The 26593-nt window shown below is 45.1% G+C and overlaps 1 protein-coding gene across 1 annotated transcript; it reads right to left on the bottom strand.

The window, feature by feature from the left end:
- su(r) (dihydropyrimidine dehydrogenase su(r)) lies at window positions 1–26593 on the bottom strand. The gene is made up of 22 exons (XM_070524792.1): window positions 26127–26593; window positions 21023–21133; window positions 19761–19843; window positions 18762–18849; window positions 16848–17009; window positions 16046–16242; window positions 15476–15557; window positions 15279–15360; window positions 15091–15198; window positions 14617–14786; window positions 12764–12974; window positions 11506–11690; window positions 10942–11157; window positions 9680–9844; window positions 9002–9070; window positions 7449–7532; window positions 7231–7351; window positions 5483–5745; window positions 4370–4549; window positions 2874–3020; window positions 1587–1670; window positions 1–393 (listed from the first exon to the last, which is right to left on the bottom strand). The coding sequence occupies exons 1-22, from the start codon at window positions 26181–26183 to the stop codon at window positions 136–138; spliced, it is 3123 nt and encodes a 1040-aa protein (XP_070380893.1). The 5' UTR covers window positions 26184–26593; the 3' UTR covers window positions 1–135.

Raw genomic sequence — 26593 nt, 5'->3', positions numbered from 1 at the left:
TTGTTCATCTTTCTGTCTGTTTTATTATTACAATAGTTCCCACCCTTCGAGGGTCTCTAGATGTGTTCCGACGCCGGCGGATTCGAAGCACCAGCGGCCATCTCGTCAATAGCCGTGAATTTCGTAACAGGAGCGTCACTGCGCCAGCATGGGGAACCGCGCCTTCATAAACTGTTTGGTCTGGTCGAAGGGCACACCCCTCTTTGGCGCGGCAGGCGTCGTGCGACGCACCATCTGGATGCACTCCGGTATGGGACAGACGGACAGGCACAATGTGCAGCCCGTGCAGCTGTCCGTCACGGTGGGAAGGTGCGTCTCTGCGTCGAACTCGATGGCTTGGTAGCCCGAGTCGTTGCACGTCATGTAGCACTTGCCGCAGTTGATGCACATGTCCTGCAGGGAAAGGATGAACGGCAAAAACTATTTAAAAAGAAAACATGCTGTGCTTTCGAAATGGCGTTACAGGCGTCGTTGCGACTAGATCATTCTGCGAGTTTAATTGCTTACCGCAGCATTGATAGTCTCTTCGCGGGCTAGCCTCTCAACGTGTCTATGCTTAACAAAGTCCCTGCCTTGCCTTTCCTCTCTCGCTTTCTCTTTCTGTGATTTCTGTGCGTGGTACACCAGCCATTTCTCGCTGTAATGCGAACCTTTTATGGCACTCGCATATGGTGTCAGCGAGTGACCGCAACTGTGGAAAGCCAAGTGCGTCTGTCACACCATGTTGGCGTTTGCAAATAAACAGTAATACCGTGTGGCCGTCGTGATATTTACACGTTCGCGGGGCCAGCATAATGACAACCCAGTGTTTTGAAGTAATTGTATAGGCACGCGGGCATAAGAAACAGGTTGAATGACACAGGAGTGCACGCCAAGTGCATTGCGGCGCTGTTACACGCTGCGGTGCTTACGATTTTTCCCGTGGCTATGCCCGTTCCCGTTGGCCATTGCTACAAACACCAGAAGACACCAGCCCCACTGAAGGACTCATGCTGTAAAACAGTCTAATTCCATATAGATGCCCCCTCCAGTGGTGCCTAAAGTTTTGCTCTGAGCAATTTTGATTATGAGCGAGAAACTATAATATTTCATTTAGTCTGTCTTCGCTTCGGCATCCAATTTCATTTGCTCCAGAGCTCACTTAACCAGCTGACACTCAACTACTGATGTAAAGGAAGTTGCAAAAATTATCTCTTCGCCTCGGGCTCGACAAGCACCCAACACAGTGTCTGCAAACTACGTCGTGCAGCGGCGGCCAGTTAGCAGACCCTCCTTTCCTTATCGTGGGCGAACTGTCCTTACTTCTTTTTGTCTTTTCATTCCTTTGTAACTGCTCATGACGCTCAAGCATACACTGACTGTTTTGTTATGTTTTTGTTTTTGTTTTCTTACGAGAAATCTTTTATTAGTACAGCTATCCATGATCGTAACCTCGACCACGAATAAATACTGCTCTTGAATTCTGGGCGAGGTCATGCCATGCGGGCTTTTTTTCATTTTGCCCATCAGCCGATCTGCGATCGCGGTAGCGAATTTTGGAACGAACAGTCACTTCAAAGTGTAATGGAAAACAAACGTAATCGTACCTCGTCGATTAATGCCACAACCTGTTGAGTAATGTCCAGGTCCCCAAAGGTGCCGATCTTTTTCAGTGACGCACCAATCACGTCCTGCGAACAACAACACGACTCCAGTTCAAACGAGACCTCTAGAGCTGTGCTGAAATATACGGCGCAATGGTGCATTCACACCAACCGAACGCCGAGGCTCCAGAGCTTACAATATTTGCTACAATTTCAATATTACCCTTTATTGCCCTCAGTGTCTTTCGCTTCATTAACTTTCTACGTTCGTTTAACGGCCAACTTTGACAAAAACATTCAGGCAGTATTCGCACAAAGGCTTAAGCTACTATATCAGCTGGCAGAGCAAAGAACCGGAACTGAGCACGAGCGCCACAAACTCGAGAACGAAACCAATATATATATATAACGTTAAGGGATAAGAAAAGAGCAGATTGGGTGAGGCAACAAACGCGGGTAAACGACATCTTAGTTGAAATCAAGAAAAAGAAATGGGCATGGGCCGGACATATAATGAGGAGGGAAGATAACCGATGGTCACTAAGGGTTACGGACTGGATTCCAAGGGAAGAGAAGCGTAGCAGGGGGCGGCAGAAAGTTAGGTAGGCGGATGACATTAAGACATTTGCAGGGGCAACATGGCCACAATTAGTACATGACCGGGGAAGTTGGAGAAGTATGGGAGAGGCCTTTGCCCTGCAGTGGGCGTAACTAGGCTGATGATGATATATATATATATATATATATATATATATATATATATATATATATATATATATATATATATATATATATATATATATATTGGGTTGGTATGTATTGGTTGGTCACATTTTCAGGGTTATTTCAACCATAGATTGCCTGCACTTGTGGCTCAAACATACTAGGTCATCTTATTGGTGGACCCAGAGACAGGACCCTGCCCCCTTCCCTCTCTCCGGAGACCTTAGCACACCGCTCCAAACCTGGCTTCGCCCGACTGTATTAACTCGATCTATCCGCCTACAGCGAAGGTGAAGCCCATGGATCTCAGAAGCACAGTTGAGTTCTTTTAAATAACAAGTTTATGCTGTTTTCCTCTAAATATTCGTGGTTATGTGAACCAGCACTCACTGGTTTAAACTAGCTTAAGCCTTCATATTCTTGCTCCAGAGTTAAACAGAAACGGAGCAAAAACTAAAAAAGTTTCAATCCGACACTCTGGAACTTGGTCGCGCGCGATTATGCTGTGCAGGTTTCGTATGCTTGGCTAGAATTGAACATCAAATGTCATATCAAAAAATATCTTGCCTGAACGTTCGGAATCTTCCCTTTGAGCTTTCTAATATCTCGATATGTCGCTGCCACCTTGTCTTCGGAAAGTAGGTCAGCCGTCAGTTTCTCTTCAGCAGCAAGGGCTTCCTTCTTCTGCAGATATTGCCCAAAGTTTGGCAGCGTCTGCAAGATTGGTCGAATGCAGTTTTGACCATACTGGACGCAAGCTTCACTAAAACAACACTATCACAAAACGCCTGGCATAACTTAAATGCTTATGCAGCCATGATCTGCCGGATAAACTGCTGGGAAACCATCTAAATGCGTTGTAACTGTAAACAAACCTCAGTGGACGTTTTTAAAGATATACGGAACTCATTTAGAGCACCTGTTTGCTTGCAGCAGTGGGCACCTGATTATCCTGGTCCTGTTCTTGCGTAAACGTTTCCTTCGGCACGCAGCCAGTTATTCTGCCAACATATAAAAATTACAGCGAGATCATACGCGTAGAAGTTTATTGATACCCGCTAGAGTGCTAGCAAGGTAATTTTCTTATATAATATGTATATTCCAACCGGCGGTGGTCTGCTCCGGACCACCGTCGCGTGGCTTTCTCTCCTGAAGCAGGCAGGACGTGTGGGCTAGTGAACTCCGCACTAAAGTTGGCAAAGCGCTGAACGCAGATTTAATAATAGATCCGGGACGTCAAAGAGGGGTGACGTAATACTAACGCATTTATCTCTCATTTACTGCTAGATCTCCACTTAACTTTTGTTATTCATATTTCCATGACAATATTGTTTTATCAGTTTCGCACGCACTATTATAGTAGCGGTTTCGTCAGTTGCTAAGCTAAGAATAGCAAAAAAAAAGGGGGGGGGGGGGGGGGTTTACGTGCCAAAACTACGATAAGATTAGGAGGCACGTCATAGCGGTGGACACCGGATTGATTTTTACTGCCTGGGCTTCTTTAACGTGCACCTAAATGTAAGTACATGGGTGTTTTTCGCATTTCGCCCCCATCGAAAAGCGGCCGCCGTGGCCGGGATTTGATCCCCTAACCTCGTGCTTAGCAGCGCAACACCAAAGCCACAGGCAGAGTACAGGCACGCGCTAACATTTGTTGAAGAGGTGACTCTTCTTATTCTCAGAGATAACGGCACTCCCATACGAGATGCTTGCCTGCAGGGCAGGCAACCGTGCTGGTGGTGGTGTACAATGACCGCCACCGTACAACGCCACTAACTCGGCATGAAATTCTCTGGCCTTGTATCCTTTCAAATGCAGAAGGCGGATCACTGTTCATACTGCGACCAAGTATTCCGATGGTAGCTGCCATTTTATTTCGATGCCCTAGCGGTTCTCCGCTTTGGTGTATAGAACAATTTTTACATTCTGCTAAAGCTAGAGAAGTGTGCACTTATTTCGGTGCATATTGTGTACGCCTGCTCGAAATTTATGGTGCCGATAATGAAAACTTTATGACCGCCCTTCGTACAATGAAAGCTGACAAATATTGTAAACGTCCGTACCTGGCTTCCCAGTCTGGCAGGCTTGAGTATCGGCTTTCCTTTCTGGTGCGGCCTTACCGGAGGCGACTGACCCTCCCAGTTTTCCGTTCCTTCGAGGTTCTTTACGTACAGTGCTGCCCTCAGTCCCGTCAGATAGTCTTCGATCACCGTGAAGTCCTGGTTCTGTATGGAACTGCACACCTAGAACGACCAATCATTGTAAACGGTTGAATCGGCCGTAAATGTAAATCAACTCATAATGATCGATACAGCATAATGAGATTAGTTTTCTTCGTCTTACAACAACAATTCGGAATTTTATTCTCTCTATTACACGTATCCTGCCCACCTCTCTGGTTGAATTATTTTTGGCACTCGTAGTTTCGATATCAAGAATATTATTTGCAGTTGGAATCAGGGGTAATGCTTTACGCTTTAAATAAATTGTCTGAAATGCTGAAATCTGTATTTACGCCCCTGCTAACGTGTACAGTCTGAGCGATGAGAAGGCTGTATGCGTGCGGTGACTCCAACAAGCTATCTTAAATCTGCTCGGTCAAATGCTACAGGTGCTTGACGTGCGAGTTAAATAAAACAAATGCAAAGAAATAAATGGAGGATTCAATTCGAGCTTCCGCATCTCATCGTAACCTGAGTTATTGAACTGACCAATCTAGTTTAATTAGGCGTAAAAGAAACGAAAGTTTGCCTCCCTCATAGTTGCCAAGAAATGCTATCGACTAATTTCTGTAGGCTCATAAGTAAGTGAACTTCAAAGCTGGAATAATTGTCCTCTTTTGACACACCAAAACAAGCCACCGGCATATCATTCGCGTCAGGTAACAGCGAAAGGCCCAAGTAACCGTCAAGACGAAGCCCATGAGGCGTGAAATAAAGCTCGAATCCAATTAGTTGTGCGAAATTCTCAGTCGTGGAGATTTTAACTTAAAATAATTGTCATGGACTTCTGCAGAAGTCATTCATTTAGCTCATTACTTCAAGACGTCGTTGATAACCTTGTAATAGTTTGAACCTTTGCCATCGACATCCCACTTCAAAGCATGCCATGGGCTACAGTGGTAATAAGGAAGTACTTAGCCAAATATTGTAATAAGTAACGATTGTGAGGCTTACTTGAAGCACTGAGGCTCCAGCCTGTAGGAACTGGTATCCGGCCTCTGCGGAGTCTATTCCGCCAGTAGCGAGGATCGGAAATCCAGGCAGAGCCCGGGCAATGGCGGACACAGCGCGCAGTGCAATGGGCCGGATAGCATTGCCGGACATGCCGCCGTACGTGGTACGCTTCTCGATGCCGACGCCCGGCCATGGATCGTTGTTGTACTTGATGCCCATCAGACCGGACACCGTGTTGACTGCGGTGACGCCGTCAGCCTTACCTACAAACCAACGGAAGAGCACGCGTACTGAATAACGATGCCCTTCGTGTGAATTAAAAATTGGCATACTTCATCGATTTCTGCTGCCCTAATGCTATGAGTTCATTCACGGAGACAATATGATTTTGTGCTTCTTGAGGGGGACTGGACGTCTTTGACTGCGTGGTGTCGTCCACTCGCGTGCACACATACAGCGCATATGTCGTTCCCATCTCTCCCTTCTTTATATTCCCGTGTGCCTATTCCTCAGCGTAGTGTAGCCAACCAGACACTTTTCTGGATAAAGGCCGAGTGTAACGGCATTTTGTAATACGTAAAAAAAGCCTAGCTTGAAATAAAGTACATAGTGTGGCAGGCTCCGTGCAAAACTTTAAGTTTGTCATACGAGTGGATGCGTCACGAAAAGCTCGAGAAGATATGATACGAAAACTGAAAGCGCGTTGGGCGCATTTTCTCGCACGTTTGTTAGCCCCCTGCCGATGCCACATAATGTCGCTTTTCCTAACCTTTTCGTAGCTTATGTAAGGGTTCAACGCCCCCTCACCAAGTCAAAGAGTATACCATCGTATATCTTGATATGAAATTGTGAATTTTTTCTGAAACACATAAATACGAGCACTGTGATGACTAGCCTTGGTAAATGACTTTCGTGGTCCTCCAATTGCCAAGAGCGAAACATGGAAGACCAGTACATATAACGTTCACTTCGTTTTTCCCTCTCGTCGACGACCTCTAAGTAAAAGCAAACTCCCCGGTATGTTTTTACTATCGTAAAACTCTCGTAGCTTTTCGTGCTGGTGCTGTTGCTGCTTTCGTTATTATTTTCCTTCGGTTGTCCGTTTTATTTAATGCTACTGTGCTTTACGGCAGCCCACCTCGGAAAGCAAATATGTCGAAGAGGTTTCATTTTGCCTGACAGTGAAGAAGACAGGTCGATGGCCTTACACTTTCAATATATTACGCCGGGCAATTAGGGGATGCTGCGTTTCACTGCTTTCTGCAAACTGCCTCCACGAATGCGAACTAACAAGCTGTGAGACCAATTTTAAAATGCTGCGTAGACAAAGCGTACTGCTCAGCGAGATATTTGCATTTAGTTCCGATGGTGCCTCTCGCTTTATTTCGTCGCTGCCATTGAACGCTAACGCATCATGCTCAGTTGCAATAAAATAAATTATTAGCTTCTTTAGTTTGTTTCGCAGTTTATGTGAAATGCTGCGGAAAACCTGCGAACACACTGTGCATCGTTTTAAGTGAGCAGCTTTATGCCAGCTCCACTACAAGCGGTTTCGTAGCTATCGGCAATAACAGGCGCCACTTGAAATGTCAGCGCTCGATAGTGGCTCCATCATTGCATTGTGAAGGACGTGCATAGTTGTGCAACTTCTGATTACCGAAACTTCAAGGTTCTGATTCTTAAGGCAACTTTAACCATGGAAGGTTAGTTTGCGTTAAGTAGCAGGACACCTGTCCACTTTCGCTTACCTTCATAAGCTGCCTTGGCAATCGTGACAACGTTGGTGACATTTGGCGTAAGCTTGGCGAAGAATGGAATCTTCACGGCCTTCCGTACCCAAAGGCAAATGTTTCGAACCAGCTCTGGATCCTTCGGAGATTGGTAAAAAAAGGTACAGTCGTTATTTCATAGCGTGTTTACTCTTAACGAGCATCCCGGGTTCGTTGCCACACGAGATTTGCCTTACCTGGCCGCAAGCCAATCCCATTCCTCTTTCACCCATCCCGTGCGGGCAAGAGAGGTTCAGCTCGAGTGCATCTGCGCCTGCCGTCTGCGATGAAGAGGGAACGTTATCACATTGAGATCTTATCTGAGCTAGCCTCATCCCGCGCTTATGCTTTAGTAGCATAGGAGCGCCAAAAAATGTTTTCGTCAAGACGATTTCGAAGGAGAAGCTGGCGCTTCTGGTATCACCGACTTCTCCTTTATCATGTGGCGAGGAGAAGTCTCCCATAATGTAATGTCCTGTTGAGGGACCTTTGATGCATAATAAGTACACAAAACTGAATCACGAAATGTGCCGAAAAGCACCGAAAGCAGTCGCGCAATCACTTGCAAGACTGATTTGCTATTCAGTGTCCCAGTGCTTCGAGTAGCGGATCAATTCACCCTCGCCCTGCGACCTGCTAGCCTCGTGGTTAGCTCAGATGGTAGAGCAACCATCCAGCAAAAGCATTGGTCCTGGGTTCAAAACCCGAGGGAGGACAAAATTTATTTATTTTCTTTATTTTCTGAAAAACCCGTAAGGGTTTCGGCTGGTGAAGCGATGAGAACCTTAAACGATGAGAACTTTACCCTTTCACCAGATGGTTTCACGCATGCGCACTAATGAGACACTCATAGCTTCACAACGTCTTTTAGATTTTTTCATTTTTTAGCACTTCTATGTTGGTCGGTGTCCTTGGTTTTACTTCTTCAATGCTTCATCCCGACCAGACGGGCTTCCGTCGAACCCTCGATTTCATAGCTTCACAACATGCCGTGAGGTCAGTAGCGCGTACCTGCCAAATCTTCCTATGTTTTCGTGAAGTTCACAAATTTGGGCTCGTTCTAAGAGTTTACGAATGCTGCGTTATACTTTACGCAAAATTAATTCTGTTCGCAAACTTGTTCTAAAGGTGTTGTAGAATCGGGTGGCGCAAGATTGCAAAAAAGTGTTATTACAAGATTTCAATGGTATTCATGCCGTCTTCTGGTGGGGCAAGACGCCTTATATCAGTGTCGAATTTGCTGTGAACAAGTTTTATTCGGCATAGTTCCTGAAACAGACAAAACCTACGGCAGTAAAGCTGCTAAAAGGTCGATGCGATCTCAAGACAGTGTGTTGTTCGTCAGTCTCTGCTGTTCAAAATTCTGCTGCTCCTAGTGTGTTGTGTCTAAAGTGCAGACGTATGCCAAAAAAAAAATGTGTTCTTATATTTCATGAGGGTTCGTGCTTTCTTTCATCTTAACGCCCCTCCCTCCGAGATTTATGGGATTTGCGTTTTAGGTTTTATTTATGTTTTGCTTTTTACAATTACGATTTACGTTAACGGATTTATGGATTTACATCCACGGAATTCACGAGGATTTGTACTTATGAATTTTAGAGCGCATGGCTTGGTAGGTATGCTGGTGTCCTCAAAGAAGCGATGAACCCTTAATCCTTCCTGTCTCGTGTTTTTCCGCGTATTATAGCAGCGCTAACAGGTTAGTAATAAATTAGGCTGCGATTCTTCAAAGTAATTAAATTTGTCTCACCTCAGCTTGTTGCGCGAGCTCTGTCCAGTCATTCTCGTTGAATGTGCACATAATGCTGGCGATCACAATCTAAACGCAAGAAAGAGCCGCAATGTAAAGTTGATTAGAGCAGTGCATTAGAATATATATGTACACACGCGCAAAAGTCGGCTATTTCTGAAGTAAAACAATTGTTCCGTTAAGCCTGCTCAGGAGAACAAATTTTATTGCTATTCACGTTTATTGCTTCGCACTGACGGAGTACTTCAACCACGAAGGTTACTCATGGTTGATGAACTTCGCCGGTGGTTCTGTTGTGAATTAAAATTATTCTTTTGCAGACATGTTTATTCACTCAGTGCTAATCTCGCGCTCTCTTTGCAGACGGGTGGGCGAGAAGGATAAAGCAAGTTCTGAGGAACGAAAGCAATTCTTACTGCAGATCGGCAGTTCTGCTTGTCATAAACGCTATAACGTTTGCTTTTCTTTTTTTTTATCCAGCAAGACGATATAGTTGAGTCAATACTGAGAACTGGCCTCGTTAGTGGGATTACATATAGTCGAAAATAGCGCAAGAAAGCATCGATAAAAATTGTAAGACGACCAGCACGAGCAATCCTTGCGCTGTTTTTCACATTATGGATCAAGTTGAGATGCAGAAAGTAAGAACTTAGTAATGAAATTGGCGTAAGTGCTCACGTGATCGGGGAAATCCTTCTTAAGTTCCGATATGCTGCCGCACCAGTACGCTGACGTCTTCTCGCTGATCAGTTCGATGTTGAGGAAGGATCCCTGGCCCGGTCCGTACGTGTGACCGAATGTCGATCCTCTTATGATGCGAGGTGAAACATTGGTCACGACATCCTGGGCGCATGCAGTTTCAGTTGATAAACGAACATAGTGAGAGTGACTGCTAAGATTCGACTGCATTGCCAACTAGAAACATGTTAGCAAAAGGAACGATCTCTGTTTCAAACTAAAGACAAAAGCTTATTCAACCGCAAGAAGTTTAGCAATGCTGTTTCCATAGGTTCCACACCGAACGCTATGTACTTAACACGAATACAGCAGAGATCTCGAAACCATTTATTTTATGCGTCGTAAGCAGAATGAAATTTCGTCAATACTGGTGACGCCTGATCCTAAAAAAAATCTATGCCCCATAACATTCTAACCAATACTCCGATATTAAACACGAAGTTCTATACAAAAATCATATGTTCTCATATGTCATACGGAATTATTAGATATTAGTTTCATAGAGAATATGTGTCTTTTTTTTTCATTTGAGAGCGAGTAAATTCTGCAGCAACAAGCTTCCACCTTTCACAAAGCAGTGCTTGTGACATACAATCATAGATGTCGATATAGAATCGGATGAAATAAATAGAGCCCTCGTTATTTGCAACGCATTTGAATACCTTTCGTTTTTAAATAAGCTTAGCCACTCGAGAACTATTTCATGAGCTCTGTTTCCCTTACATTTAAACCTTCGCTCGGTGCAATAATTTGTACGTAACAAAGGATTGAAATGTAGGGTTACCAATGACCTTGGAGGCGCTAGCAGACGCATAAAGCTTCACTGGACGAAGAAGACCACGAAGAAATAGTTGGACACAGTGAAGCGATTTACTGTCCAAGATTTGTTTCTTGGACAGTAAAAAACGCCGTCCATACTGGCGTTTTAGCGACCCAAGCACAATGCACAATGCGTCAAATTGGAACTTTTTGAGCCGGATTATTTGCAGACACAAGTCATTGCATATACATTTCTCGCGCTATCATTCTTTCATCGTCACTTCCTGGCGTTGTTTAACTCCCTTCCCCTCCCCACTCCCCTCGTTCGGATGCACCAACCGTCCCTAACACATATAACACTGAAAGTAAAGTAAGAAAAGGAAGTCCACCATATATCGTTTGCAGTTTGTGCCTTTCAGTAGAGGACCTTAAGGACCACTTGCCTTGTCGAGGCCGAAAGTCTTGGTCAGGGCGAATCCCCATCCAGCTTTGAATGCTCGCCGGATCATGGCGCTGGTTGTTGTGGGCGGAGCGCTGGCGAGGCCAAAAGGGTTTTTGAACTTGAGTCCACAGAATTCCACGCTTAGATCCACCAAGTCGATGGGAGTGTAGAAGCGGGGCAACTCGGGTACTGGCGGTACGGGCAGGTTGTGCAGCGACTGCATCCACGCAACACAATAAGGAATCACTACGAAGGGCAGTCAAAAGAGACCAAAGGGGTCACAGGTGGATAAATACGTTTCAATGTGTTCTCACAAGTGCTCGACAGTAGACGAACAAAGAAAGTTGCATGCAACTCAAGATGATGCTTTCCTTGTTCACTAATTGTAGACCACCGCGAAAAATATTGGTGTATAGAACAACGATAGGAAAGGGGGAGAGGGGTAAGAGGCGCAGCTACGAACTAAAATTGAAACCGTATTTCAAATAAGTACTTTAGATCAGTGCATGATGACTAGTAAAAGAAAACACTACAGCTAGTTTGGCACAGATCGAGGTTTTATTACCTGCAGATATTTATGGATGTGCCATGACGCTGTCTTTCCATCGTTGACAGCCTCAACTGTAGTCTCTGCGATGCCGGCTAGGTCACCACCGCAAAACACCCAGGGCTCACTCGACTGCATCGTCTTGGTATCAACTTCCGGCAGCCCGTACTTGTTCAGCTTGAGCGGGCTGAGTGCCTCGACAACTGAAAACGAAGTTCATGTTACGTAACTGCGAACCTAGACAGTGTTAGACGCAATCATGGGAACATCGTATATTGACAGCCCAAGCGTTGTTTTGATTAAATATAAGTCCTGGAAGCCTAGTTTTAATGGAAGCGTGACTCGGAAACCTGTTCACTCACCTGTACGGCTAATTCTTTTTAGAAATAAAAGCATAAGAAATAATTGTACAAGGCACGGTCGCCTGAAAATTTGCATTCCTCTCCCTCTATACGCCATACAATAACCCCTGCTTTCCCCGATGACTAGCCACGTTGAGACACCTTCAACTATAAACAATTAGGCATATTTATCACCCTCAACCTACAAGTTGATTGAACCTTCTCGTATAAGTGAATTTGGTTGATCTAAAATTCCGGAAATCGAATTTGCCGAACACAAAGCTTCACTACTAACAGGCTAGAATGTTTTGAGCCGCTCTGTGATAGAATAAAATTACTTCATCACCTTTATCACTCACCTAGCAAGTCCTATCCAAAGCATAAGTTTATCTTCAGTTCTTCGCGGCGATTCGCGATTAATACTTTTTTCTGTACATAAAACAAGGTAATGGGCCCGGGCTGCACGTTCCAGAAACTCATGCCCACTCATCCTGTGCGCCTGCAGAAGCAGTGGCATCACAGCCAAGCCGAAAGGAGAAGCAGGACACACTGCCACCGGCTAGCCTAAGCTTTGACCCGACATCTTCTCGAAATGTTGGCGAAGGCATGACCTAACAGCGTCCTCATTTGGATTGCGTTAACGGATCCTAAATTGGTACGGTGGGCACCAAGGCCTAGGATAAATCTTTCCTCGCAACCAGTCGGTGTGTAATCAGCCGACTCGTCAACAGAGAGAAATACAAGCCTCCACAGACATTGTCGCAACGATGTTCTCATTCGAGCGTCATACAAAGAGTCATTATTAGTGTCCAGTAATCTGAGAATGCGCAAGGCTTTAGCCACCCAATAAACGTTCCGGCTTAAATCTGAAGCTGTGTTTCACAACACTTCTAAGCGGGGCACTCAGAGCAGGTCATCACGGTTTGCCACGTTACCCGAATTATCTCCGAGTGTGGAGCCAAAGGCCGAGATGATGAAGTCCGCCTTAAGCCGGACGACCTGCTCTTCGTCCTCGATCCAGCTGCCATCTTCGGCCTGCTCCGTCCGGAGGAATTCCATGCCCTTTATGCGACCATCGTGAACGAGCAAGTTGCGCGGGGACAGGAATGGAAGAAATTCGCACTTCTCTTCCTTCGCCAACTCCATCTGCAAGGCAACGATACAATGAATTACTCGTACACCTTGCCAGCAGGGTATCAAACTGGAGCTAAAGCAAAAAGCAAAAACTAAAACAAACAATACGTTACTTCTGCGCCGAACCAGAACTGAACCGGAAGTTTGCGATTCTTTTTTTCACTCCGGAACGAAACCTAGAAAAAAATTGGTTTACGTCGGGCCCCCTTCTCTGGAGCTTGTTATCAAAGCGTTGCCTACACTTGTGGCTTAACCAGGCTTACTCGTAAATTCGCATGATACTGCTGTATTTTGAGAAGTGACATCAACGTTATTGCGGTTTTTAACCTGTCGCGTCGTGAAACAGGCATGTTAGTAATAGACTCGTGAGCATTTGAAATTGTTAACTGTCAAATAGTTCTTCAGTTGTGGAAGACCTATATTATGATATGATAGCTGGAATAAAGAAGCACTTCCTAACGGTGCGGTCGCTTTTGATCTTACCCATACGCAAACTAAAGTAAGAGCCGGAGAAAGACAACTGGTGTTGCTCGCTGCAAGAGGACTTACATAGACTTGAAAAAGTTGGCAGCAATTGCCTTATCCGAGCGCCACTTATCAAATGCGGTAAAGTCTGGAGCCTGTCATATTCCATCTCATAGCACAGCAGCACCTATGGCGCATTCCTTTGGCAGAACAGGAGCGGAGGTAAAGAGCAACGAAGGGCAGAGCAGTAGCGCAGCGAGAGTGGGACCGCTTGCTCCTCCATTCAAACGTTTCACGCGTTCTGCGAGCAGGTGCTAGGGCGAAGGTGCATTGCGTGACCAGATTGTTTATGCCCCGAGGCGGTTATCGCGCGAACTTGGATTCTCAGCCGCCATTGCTCCTGCACACCGAAGCAAAACGACGGAAACACAATCAAAATAAAAGGCTATGATGCTTTTGCGTCATCTGACTTCCTTCGCACTTCGCTTTGCGCGCAGGGCCAGCTCGAACTGCTCTCTCAACTGCTCGCTGCATCGCCAGACTTCTCCTCTTTTGCCATTTCGTTGCAGCGCTCCTGTTCCTGTTCGCCTATTGGGACGCAGCTAATTTTGAGAGAGCACTTTGGGGCCGCCTTTGAATGATCCTGTTCGCCCAGTGGAATGCGCCACTAGTAACCCAAGGGACCCCTACCGGTGCAAAAAAGGTTGCGCGCCATCCATGCCACATCGATCTACACGGCTCACCATTAACACTCTATATAGCTATCTAAACATCTGCCGCGTAAATGTGTCGCTTCCTATCTGGTTTTAAATGCATGCATCCTTCCTCAAAATATTTACGTGAACATTGTTACAGGCACGTCGTGCATCTTCAAGTACACGCTAAGACGCTGCGTCGCATTTCGTTTCGCTGCTTTATTTTGCCCATTCCTGCTAACACAACCCTACTTGTCGGCTCCCGTGATTGTTTAGCGCGCACGCCTTAAACTCGCAATCTGTTTTCTCGCGCGCTGAAACCTGTCTAGCTGGTAGAAATTTATCCCTTTCCGGTACGTTCTGTTTGCATTGCTTTCGTTTCGCATTGCACGAGACAGATGTCGTCCAACTTGAACCAATTTGTTTCCATCACGTCGCCTCCGCAACACTGGCCCGGATTTATTAAGCCAGGACCAAGGCGTCGCTGCACTCACCTCCTCTGGGACGGCGCGGATGTTTGTGAAGCCCTTGCGGAACACGACGAAAACCCGCCTCGCTCCGCACCGAAGCGCTGACGTGGCGCAGTCAAATGCCGTGTCTCCAGCTCCCAGGACAATTACGCTGCCGTATAGGCTGGGCAGCGACTGCTTGCAGTGGCACATTCCTGTCGAGAGAACGAGTATATGCGTGACTACACTTCTAGCTGCGCTGCGCGCTTGCGTGGCATCTGGGCTATCTAGAGCAGGGGACAGTTGTGTGCATATCTTGTACGAAGCACGTGCCGGGTGAGCGGCGCTACAAAGCGTAAATCGAGTGTGTCAAGTTTAGTGTTGAGAAGGTGTAGTAAGTGCAGTGACGGTTGGGAATAATAAGATGGGGAAGCAAGTGAAATTGCTTTTTACAAACAACTAGCAGTCTTATTTTAATTTCATTGTTTGACGGTAATTTGCAACAAAAAGAAAACTAACCTGGTTTGCTAGCTTTTGCTACAAGCGGTAAGAACGTCTTTGACGTGAAAAATCCGTGGCTTGAGTCTAGGCCTTCAAATATGGGAATGACTTTTGGATCTGGCAGTCCTGAAATACAATGAAATTTATCAGAATTGGTTTAGGCAACATAAGCTTCTACGTCATAGCAGTGATATTGTGGCACTGACCTATGCCAAGGAAGACTGCATTGTAGTCCTTTTTAAGAGACTGGAGAGTGAAGTCCCGGCCGAGAGCCTTGTTGAATTCGACCTAAGTAAGTGTTATCAAAATTACAGTTATCACGATTATTGTACGTCTCTTATGGCTAGACTAGTAATCAGAAAATGAACGAAGACTTCGAAAATAATCAATTTTCTTTACTCACTTTGACGCCCAAGTCCCTGACGAGATCAAGTTCAAATGAAACGACATCGAATGGAAGCCGGTACTGCGGGATCTCGGCGGAGCTGAAAGAGGCATTTAATTCCTTCTTTATATACATATCTTTTTTTTATTTTCGTAGTTCTAAATATGGAATAGTTCTTAAATCACTCTTTCTTTTACGTTACAAAGTAATATTACTTTACGCGATTATCGTTTTCACTTTTCAATTATTCCAGCTTCTCATCTGCTTTAAAGCACAATATTACCATTTCTGAAGTTTTATAGAACCGTAAGATGTACTCCACTTGCTGGAAGTATATACATTTGCATTGGTTACTAGAAGGAAGAGCTCAAACTCACTGCCTTGTAATAAACCAATAATGATCGCTTGCAAGCACAATTTCAAGACCATTGACAAACAGGAACAAACACAGCATAGAAGGAACAGACATCAACGGGGAAAATCAATTGAAAAGCACTAATGCAAGTAGAAAGTATCTGGTACAGACCATTCTGTGTAGGCCAATCACGTACGGCTTGACACTTAGCTCATGTGAATATCAGAGCTCACCTGAGACCGCCGAAGTAAGGCTGCTTCTCAAAGATGACGATGTCTGAGTATCCGAGCCGGGCCAGAAACGTAGCACAGCTCATGCTGGCCGGGCCACATCCAACAAGGGCAATCCTAGCTTTGTAACTTTCTGGAAGCTCATGGAGCGAGGGAAGGTTGGGAGGCCGTATTTGAGGGACTCGCATCTGTTTAAACACCTTTGGACGAAATCGAAAAAAAAAAACAGGAGCATGTATTTGGAAGTGGACTCTTGGTACTCTTTTTCTTTGTTTATCAAAGAAGAAAGGAATGGTCGATTTTTTTTTACACAAACCCTGACTTTAGTCACCTGTTCTAGACTCCAGTCTGCAAACGCATAGGTGATCTGAATTCTGTACTATAGTTATAAAAATTCAGTAAGACTTCAAAGAGAAAGATTATTAACGCGTACAGTATTTCTTAAGTAACTATAATGCACAAGACAAATATTCATCGGTTTATCAGAGTAACATAATAGCTGCCATAGCAAGACAAACCCAATCCCCTTTCATGCCATCTAACTGATAACATATAAGAGCACCATAGCACAAGGAACAGGCTGCGCATCAGCTATTCCCCGTCGACCCGCATGGCTCACCATTCACACTCTTAACTCTAAATCACTGAGAAAATTTCATTTGCGTTTTTGTGCAAAGCTGTTTCGCGCTTCAGCACATCTATTAAACTTACTTCCAGCGTCAACTTCAGGACGCTTTATAAGCCCCTCGTATAAGCAAGAAATAATTGGTTTGCTGAAGGCGTTGTCTGAAAGCGCAGTGCTTACGTCCGTAGCGAACTGCTGCAGGCCTCCTATGTTAATGGGCCCTTCTTCAGAAGCGTAAAGATTACACCCTCCCACGCAGAGATCACTCGTCGGGCAAACCATGCCGCAGGTGAGGCCCAAGGGATTATCCGAGAAGATGGCTTTTGCTGCGCCATAATAGTTCTGTGACAAAAAAAAAAGAAAGTGGTCTAGGTCTCATTCACAGTTATACAAGTTCACAGTTACACATTTCAAAGTCACGCGTTTGCAGTTGTACGCGTTATACATTTACAATTACAACGTTTATAAGGCAGACAATGAAGCCAGAGAAAGAAAAAGAATGATGGCGTAGTATTGCGGGGAGTTTGCAGTATATTGTATGATTAGCGGGCAGCATTCCTTTCTCTCTCTCACTTTATTCACCAGCTATTTCTTATTTACAATAACGTACAGTTATTTAATCATGTAATATAGAGCTATGCTCCAATAATTAGTTACGTACGCAAATGTACAGTCACGTTCAATATCATCTACAACACAGTGCCCGTGCACGAAGGAGCTACAAGACTACACGGTGGCAAATATTTAAAAAAAAAGAAAATGGTTTACTGAGTACGAGTGATTGAACGCGGGGTTTAGCTCTCCAATTATTTGTATGCCGGTGCCGGGGTCCAGTCTTGGGGCCCAGTCTACTACGGGCGCCGTATTGCTGCTCAGTGTGAACGTGATTGCATTTTTGCGGTGAAACAAAATGTTCGATATGTGTCAAAGGGAAAGGCGCGCGAATCAGACTCCAGGCGAACACATTAGCCTTGTCTTATGAACAGCAAGTGTTACCCATTCATGAAACCTTCTCTCATACGTTTACACCATCCCTTTCCTCGACCACTGTCTCTCCACAAGAGTGTGAAGTTGGGATGCTGGGTGGAGCAGCGTTCCGAGCCTGTGAGCCTTTCCTCATCTTTTCTTTGTTGACTCACAGGTGTGGCTCTGGCTATCTTTGATACCTCTCCGCCATTATGAATACAGCTCGGCACACTTTTAAATGGAACAGATTAGTCTAGAGCATGCGCATTTTTTCCCCCTCTGACATGCGTACGATCACCCAGTTTTTGTTACAGACGATGTGGGATCAATAGCGCTGGAATTTCTATGTACCCCTGTGTAGCACACCGATATTGCTTCAGCCCACACTTGCACCTAGAGCGCCATCGAAGGGATAGTCGCACATACGAGTGTTCCCTTTAAAGGTGGACTGACCTGCACATCAGTCGTTCCTATGAATGAACCAGCAGTTGATAGTCGGCGATTGCGTTAGTCTTTCACTGGTGCTGTTACTGCGCTGCTTTTATCTCATTGTCTAACTGCTAGAAATAGGTTATTAGAGAGAAAGTTACTTTTGCCTACCAATCCTCATAGCCACGATGGACATTTGAAGAAGCGCTTTCGTGCATCCTTGACTAACTTTAGGAGTGGTTGCTTTTGTGAGGTTATAGTCTGCGTGAAATAGTTATATTTTAACGTTCTACGGAAGTGCTCTAAGACAGACTGACGTATAATTTATAAAGTTTATCTGCTTGGGCTGCTTTGGCAGAGGCAGTTTAGAGAAATGCGATATCTGTGTTGGTGCAAAGCTACAGGTTTGTAAACGGTGAGGTTTAGTTATTTTTATAGTTGCCGGCTTTTGCCAATTTTCTGAGACGAATTTAAGTCTTAAATCGGAATTCTACTCTATTCAGTAGGTATAGTTAAGCTTATTCTAAACAGTGTTATACAGATTAGTTCAGTGGTTGCCTGCGCGGAGCATTTCAAGGATACACTTTCATTTAAACAGGAAAATCGTGGAGTTACTCCCAAGGGAGACCTTTCTCTTAATCACAACGCGATGTTTAGTGAAAGTGATCGTGCGCAGTAACAGTGGTACTTTGCACCCACCTTTGTCGAGATACTGCTGATAAATGCCTTGATGTCGAGCTGTGTGGGACAGCTTTTCTGGCACGGAGCATCCGCACATTTTAAACACCTGTAAGAATAATGGTAAACTGGCGGCATCACCGAATATGGAGTGCACGTACTTGCATGTCGTGCCAATTCTAGTTTTAGCGATTTAATCAGCCATGAATAGCTCTGGCGTGCAAAGCAGACAAGGGCTGTCGAAAGAGTAGAAAAGTTGGCCAGTTTCTGTACGATATAGCACCAACAGACAGGCAAAATGAGTAGACAAACATTGCTGTGCAAATCTGGAACTGGAATACCAATAGGGAATTTTTATATGCTACATAGTTACGTATGCGTACATCAAGCCCTTTTTCTATGTTTGTCGGTTTTTTATTACACCAATATGCTGGCCACTATCTCAAATATATCAATTTCTATTTTTTTTTTGACACCCTTCCGAGTGATTTTTATTTATGCGACCTTAACCTTATTTTTTTCAGCTTTCTTGCTACTTGCTACCTTTCCTATGGTTCACCCATCGTTCCCAAGCATGCTAAAGGCAAAAAGAAAAGGCATCTGATATACCTGCGACTGACCCGCCATGGTTGCTCAGTAGCTATGGTGTTAGGCTGCTGAGCACGAGGTCGCGGGATCGAATCCCGGCCACGGCGGCCGCATTTCGATGGGGGCGAAATGCGGAAACACCCGTGTACTTAGATTTAGGTGCGCGTTAAAGAACTCCAGGTGGTCGAAATCTCCGTAGACCTCCACTACGGCATGCCTCATAATCAGAAAGTGGTTTTGGCACGTAAAACCCCATAATTTGTTGTTGTTGATAGCTGCTATTTCTCGAAGCGAGATTTTCCAGTGGATTTTAGTTTCATGTTACGCACTAATTCTCCTGTCGCTCGGCGATACCTCAAAGTTTAGAAGAACTGTCGGACACACTGATACGATCGCTCATTGGACTGAATTTTGCTTCTTTATCAAAGTTACCTGGCCGCTTCTCTTAGAGCACCACGTTCGCTCAAGGTAGTGTGCTTGATGTCGTCGAAGTTTTTCTCCAGAGGCTTGCAGCTCTGAAATAAATGATCATTCACATGACACATTCACATGAATTGCATTGGAAGTGCATGTTACGGTTCCGCATATAATCGTGCCGTCTTAAAGTTTAGTTGGAAGTTAGTGCCTGTTCGTGTACACCCTGTCGTACCTTATTTTTTTTTCTCGTGCTTCAAGTTTAGTAGCTATTGAAGACTAATTAGCCCGCTCTCAAATCCTCCTTAACTCTGTAGCGCCAAAAGAAATCATCATGTCGGATACAAAAGGAAAAGGATGCGGAGTGCACGTTTGCGAAACTGCATTTTTGCAACAATGTGTTTAATTAATCTTGTGCTATCGTTATTTTAATTATTCAATGAAGTATAGTTGATCCAGAAACCGGCGACACAGTACACGCCAACATTCCGATTGCGTACAATTCACCAAGCTAAGAATGTAAGTCGGTTTTATTGGCACCTTTATTGGTTCAGGTTAGGTATGTTTTAGCAAGGTATTTTCAATGCTGCTATTCAATAAGCGTGCGACCGCAAATCGACCTGTGCTCAATGAAAGGCGGCGTGTTGGAATGGTATCTTTCAAGGAGCAACTATAAGGAGGGTTATAATATCTTCGCAGAAATGGCCATCACTATTGTCACTGTGTTCCTATCGCCACTACAGTTGTAATTTTCGACTTTTCACCATGGTGAAAAACTTATGTGGCTTCTGTAAGCGTAGTGTAATCCACCGTTTCTTCTTTTTTTATTGGTCGCTGCGTAACCTGATATATCCTTTTCAGGAAGTACCGATATCCCAAAGCTTTGACCTTGGTAAAAACAGTCACGAAGTTTATACAAAGTACATTTTTTTTTCAACAGATATGTTGTAATCCCGTTTATTTAGACAATAGCGGTAAGAAACGAAATGCTGTTTGATAGATGTCAGTAATACTATGCTTTATTTCATTTTTTTTTTCATCAGAAATCTTGCACGTCTTTTAACGGAAATGCTCCGCTTAAATTGATGAATACCACTCATTGCGTTTGCGTTATCGGCGTAGTCCACATAATGTCCTCCTGCAGGTTCCTTCGAAATTAAACGTTCTTACTCCAGACAAGTCTATCTCGTTGAATACAGAGTTAGCGAGAAAATGTAGTTGCGAGTGAGGCAGACTGTGAAGGCGCGATAAGGAAATACCAGATAGTCGCGTGCACTTACGTTGCACTTCTTATCGCTGTTCCTCTTCCAGTGCTGCTTGTTTCGCTTTGTGTCGGCGCTGGGCGTTATCGTCGTTGTCTGCTTGACGCGTGGATTGAGCGCAAGTATGTTCTGCGAATGAAAAGGAGATTGAACAAAGTCGGTGCACTGACGTGTTCCGATCGCCTTGCGAGGAACCGTTCCCATAATGTGTATGTTTCGAAAGCTGGCTCGCACCTTGAGACAGCAGCGCTAATAAAACCAGCCAATAAATCAGCGGTGAACCAGCTCGGGCTTCTGCAGTGTACTTGCGATGGTCAAGTCAAAATGTCAGTGTTTTAGACCCCTGCTACACGGGGCCTTTGAAGTAAATGCCTTTGTTTTACGCTGAAGGCCCCTAAACAAAAAGAAGTTTCGGCGCTGGCGCAGGGTACATGGTGCGGTTTCCTTTATACGTTTTCAGTGAGCAACGCCGCAAAGCATATGATGCTCACTGCTTCTTGAGAAGGGAACTAACAAAACGTAAAAGAAAAATGCAATATTTGGCCAAATTGTCTCCCTGATAAGTAATAAAAAGATTTTGCAGGCACTGAAATCATTAATAACGCACCATTGTGTTTCGTTATGTTTTATTTTTGCTGAAAAGCTGCGCATGAATTTACCCGTTCAGGATCATAAAGGAGTTGGCTGTCTCTCCTTCTGTGAGAAATTGTTACCGAAAAAGGGATGTTTGTCATGTGTCACCTCCCGTGAATGACTTTCCGGTGGATGTCCCTTAGCACAAATGCCTTTGGAGTGACCATGCGTCGAGTTTTCTGTTAACTGTATGCAAGGAAATGATGGTGCCTGTTAGAAGCCACCGACTAATCCTCTTCATTTATTTCATTGACGAGCTAAAGAAAAGGCGCCAAACAAAGAGTACGGCATAGACTATGGTCAAATGTCCAGAGAAACTTGGTTCCCAATGGGGTTATTAGTCATGTGATGACGTTCCAATTCCAGAAACACATCACTGACTTTGCTGATAATTGGTTAATGGGGATAAATAGTGTGCACCTAGAAAAGGTTGTATATTTCTAGGCATTGTGCTGCTTCAATCGCTCAGCGCAAGAAAAACATCGCGAACACAAGTACATGGCTGTCAGGAAGCCGAATTTACGCTGACGCTGCTAACATTCGCCATCCTGCAAAGCCACCCTGCTTGCTCTGATTAGTCTGCAATTTTCGTCTGCAGACCTAATTAGCAGGGGTAATCTTGTCATATAAATGAAAAGTTCTTTAACCTATTCTTCATATCCTTCAGGATATGAAGTCTGTATTTATCAGGATAAATACAGACCGGAACATCATTGTCTAAATGTTCGCTACCATAGTAGACAGAAATAACGTGGCATGAGGCTTCATTAGGACCCTTAAGGCTCATTCACACTAGACCAATACGTCACCAACGCCCACCAAATAACGATAAGACGCCGACCATCGGTCGACTAGTCGTCAGAATGGCGTTTGTAAATGCTTAAGCATTTGAAACACTGTCAATAACTCAGTAGGGAGTTATGTCGTCCAAAACGTCTATTGGGGTGTTCCAATTCTGGCCAGCATCGGAGGCTGTGAATAGAAGTTATTCAATCAATCATTCAATCAATCATTCAATCAATCAATAAATCAATCAAGCAATCGATCGATCGATCGATCAATCGGAGATTGTCTACGTTCACAGCTAAGGAGGCAGTCGAGACAGCTGTGTGTCGCGTGCCTCACGACAACCTAGATGATAACTATCCTACAAAACGAGATATTCCGATATAGCAGCGACGATTTGTATTAGTTTAGTTTCAAGGAAGATATGTTCCCATATTTAAGCGTTAGACAACGATATAGTCGTTTTCGTTCTTTAGCACGAAGCGGAGTTTATCTGCCTAACGCTTTTGTCGGAAATATGTGTTCGGGAACTAATAATAGAGGCTTGACCAAAAGGAAATTCGAACATCTGTCAGGAAACAAAAGGAAACGGCTTCCTTTTTATCTGCGGTTACAAATCCCGCGTGACGACACTTGCCACTGGTTTATAGCGAGCGATACGATAAGACGACTCGCCTCCACTTCGTGATAATGTAACAATGTAGGAGCGGCGCGAAACCCAGTGTAAGAATATAGATTGCCTTGTTATGATACGTACTCCCGGCTCTCCTCCTTCGGAACGAACGTGAAGAGATTTCTCTTCGCGATAAGCGGTCGAATCTTTCCACAAAGCTGACAAGTGATCTCCAGTTTTCTACAGCTAAGCTGTTAAGGGGTGTCCTCCAACATTTTTTGGGGGGTGGTGAACGACGACGGGCGAATGTGTCATCATCATCATCATCATCATCATCATCAGCCTGGTTACGCCCACTGCAGGTCAAAAGCCTCTCCCATACTTCTCCAACAACCCCGGTCACGTACTAATTGTGGCCATGCCGTCCCTGCAAAGTTTTTAATCTCATCCGCCCACCTAACTTTCTGCCGCCCCCTGCTACGCTTCCCTTTCCTTGGGATCCAGTCCGTAACCCTTAATGACCATCGGTTACCTTCCCTCCTCATTACATGTCCTGCCTATGCCCATTTCTTTTTCTTGGTTTCAACTAAGATGTCATTAACTCGCGTTTGTTCCCTCACCTAATGTGTTGTTGATATCAAATATAAATGCAACACCACGTGTGTTGGAACCCGAAATTTCATTTAAGGCCTAACGAGCAATAATTATAAAAGTTGCCGTGTGTATATCTTGCTCGAACGGACACCCTAATGGGCCTTTTTTTTTACCAATTATCCGCAATTTTTGTTTGTCAAGTCACCTTATACCGGTTTCACGGTAAGTGTTTGTATGCTGTGGCAGTGAAAGCTAACGTCCTGGTGCTGCAGTGCAGTCAGCTTGGGAGCCGGCACTAAGAAGAGCCGGTAGCCGAGTGGCTATGGCGCTGCGCTGTTAACCTCGAGGTCACGGTTTCAGTCCTTGCCGCGGCGGCCACATTTTGATTGGGGCCGAATGCAAAAAACGCCGTCGTACCTTGCAATGGGCGCACGTTAAGGAAGCCGCAGGTGGTTGAAATTAATCCGGAGACCCCACTGTGGCGTGCTCCTTAATCAGATCATGGTTATGGCACGTAAGACCCAGAAGTTAACTGAATAATGAGCAACGAATACACTCGACGCAGCAGCAACTGCTGCGTTCGAGCGAGGCCGTGAGCGAGCAGACAGACCCTCTATAGTGTACTTCCTAAAGGTGTGAGAACTCGTTTAGGTAGAGCTTCGCTGTCTTTGTATCGGTTGTCAGATTGGCATACCTCTGCGAAGAATTTTTGCCTTCTACTGACTTTCTCTTGGAGCAGGAAATGTGACCGCGCATGCGATCTAAAAACTGCAGAACTATGCAATTAAAAGCTCGGTTCTCCTCATAGATCGTTTGGTCCGTAAGTTGCGGCGATCAACAAGCATTTTAATTCTTATAATATTTCTTAATAGAATTATATACGTTTCTGTACAATAACGAGATTTTTAGACTGCAAGAGGGCACTTATTTCCCTTCTAATGCGAGTAATTTAAGTTCAACACACATATAAAGGAAGTCACACGTCTCATTGTCCTTATACGGAGTCCTGTTTGCAAATATGTATTTTCTCATATAAATTCATATGATCATGTGATCAGACCATTATAGGGCATATATTATAGGGCAATGCGAATGGATTCCGCGAATTCCCCGGAGGGTTATGACGTCAAAACTGACAAGCGGTAAAGAAAGCTGAGCACTGTTTTCTAATGATGCGTAGCACTTGATAGTTGGTTTTACTGCCGTCGAACTACGCAGAAATCCTGGACACTTCAAAGATTTGCTGCAAACAAGCACATCTAAATTTTTCTTGTGCCGCGAATGCCGCGAAGTTTGCATTATCCGAGGGTTCCTCGCACCTGTTTCCCGTAGCGTCAAGCTTGTCGCTTGGCAGCCGTCTTTTTTTGGGCGTCTGCCAGCCTGTTCACGATGACGCCATGGCTGGCAGCAGCGCAACCGGGCATTCGAAACAAGCCTCGAGAAACGCCACACAAAGCACGTGGTTTCCTTCCTGCCCTTGAACGCCTGTTTGTTGAGCGTAATGGGAGCAGCGATGGCTCGCCGCGATGTTCGGTAAATAAACCAGCTTGGGTTTCGAGTTCCCGCTAGCAACACTGGCATTTGCAGGGTCTCCTTTCACTTGTCCTGTGTAGCCAAGTCCGCGAGGTGTTAGGCAAACACTCGAGTGACAACACGCAAAGAAGAATCGTGTGGACCGTCATAGCAAGCTTTAAACGCAAGGAGGTACACATTAACTACAAGCGAGTCTAGCTTTGCGAAGGGATAAATCTCCCCATCAGAGTTGTCGTGATGAGCACAGGAGCGCCAGCACAAACGAGCTCGAATATAAAAGATGATATCTTGTCACTTTTGGAATTGTGTTAGCAAAATTAGCTTGAATGGGATACGCCCACGAATGTCCATCCGCACAGTAGATACCCTGACAGTGTGCTTGTCCAAATTGGAGTACATACCTGAGCAGATGCTAAAGCAAAAGTCGAAACGTCAACTAGAAGCACGAAAGCTTGGCAAAATAGCATGCTGCAGATTAGGTCATACGGATACGCCTATTCGCCGATAAGTAGACCACGTGTATGTGTGTGGGGGGGAGGGCGGGTCGAAGAGGGGGTGCACGTAGCCTTTACTCTACTACACAACCTCTTCAATGTGTTGTTTAAACCGCCGCCGTGTTTCGAAAGCTAAAAGGCAGCAGCGCGCTCTTATTTCAATGCAAAGAGAAATTATGGGAGTCACGCAACAAGCCAAAAGGGAAGGCAATTAAAGTACCACATGAAGGCCCACGCTCCTAAGCAATATTTCTTAACAGCAGTTTCACAGGACACACGCCATCTTTGCGAGATGCCATCAAACACTGTATAACCTACCAAGCGCAAGCTTTAGCGAGCATTAGCCACGTCTCCTCGAAGCCGGAAGCAAATGAGGGCAAGGTCGCGTAATTGAGCCAGTTTCACGAAGGCTGATAGAGTAAACGTGACGAGGAAGGGAGAGGAGGTTTTACAGTGGCTCGCTACCTACCTCGATATCCGGCGGATCCACACTCAGTTGATCCGGAAACCGCGCGGCGGACTGCATTGTTTCACGTCAGAGATCCAGCTTGAATTTCACCACTGTACTAGCTCAACACCCGGCCACTGTGTGGATACACACACTGCACCGAGTAACGACGACGACGACGAGGTCAACCAGACACGGTGCAACAAGCACTGCTGGGGGTCGCAGCGGGCGGCACAGCGCTAACAAGCGTTCCACGACGCTTTTTCGGTTTGTTGGGCTCCCAGTGGTTGGAGGAAGCTTGAACGAGAGAGTCCGACCGGATGAGACAGAGGGCAGTAGTTCGATGAGTCGACCGGCAGTTGTTTCTCGACGAATGCTCCTGACACGGCCCCTGTGGGTCGCGAGTTAGGAGAGGGGCAACAGCAGAGAACTGGACGAGCAGATTACATAGCTCGCCCACTGCTTCCCGCCGCTTGGAGCCCTCGGGG

The sequence above is a fragment of the Dermacentor albipictus genome, chromosome 9 (genome assembly GCF_038994185.2).
Source record: "Dermacentor albipictus isolate Rhodes 1998 colony chromosome 9, USDA_Dalb.pri_finalv2, whole genome shotgun sequence".
Taxonomy (NCBI): Eukaryota; Metazoa; Arthropoda; class Arachnida; order Ixodida; family Ixodidae; genus Dermacentor; species Dermacentor albipictus.
The sequence above is the reverse complement of the archived record's forward strand: the minus strand, read 5'-3'. Positions and strand labels throughout refer to the sequence as shown.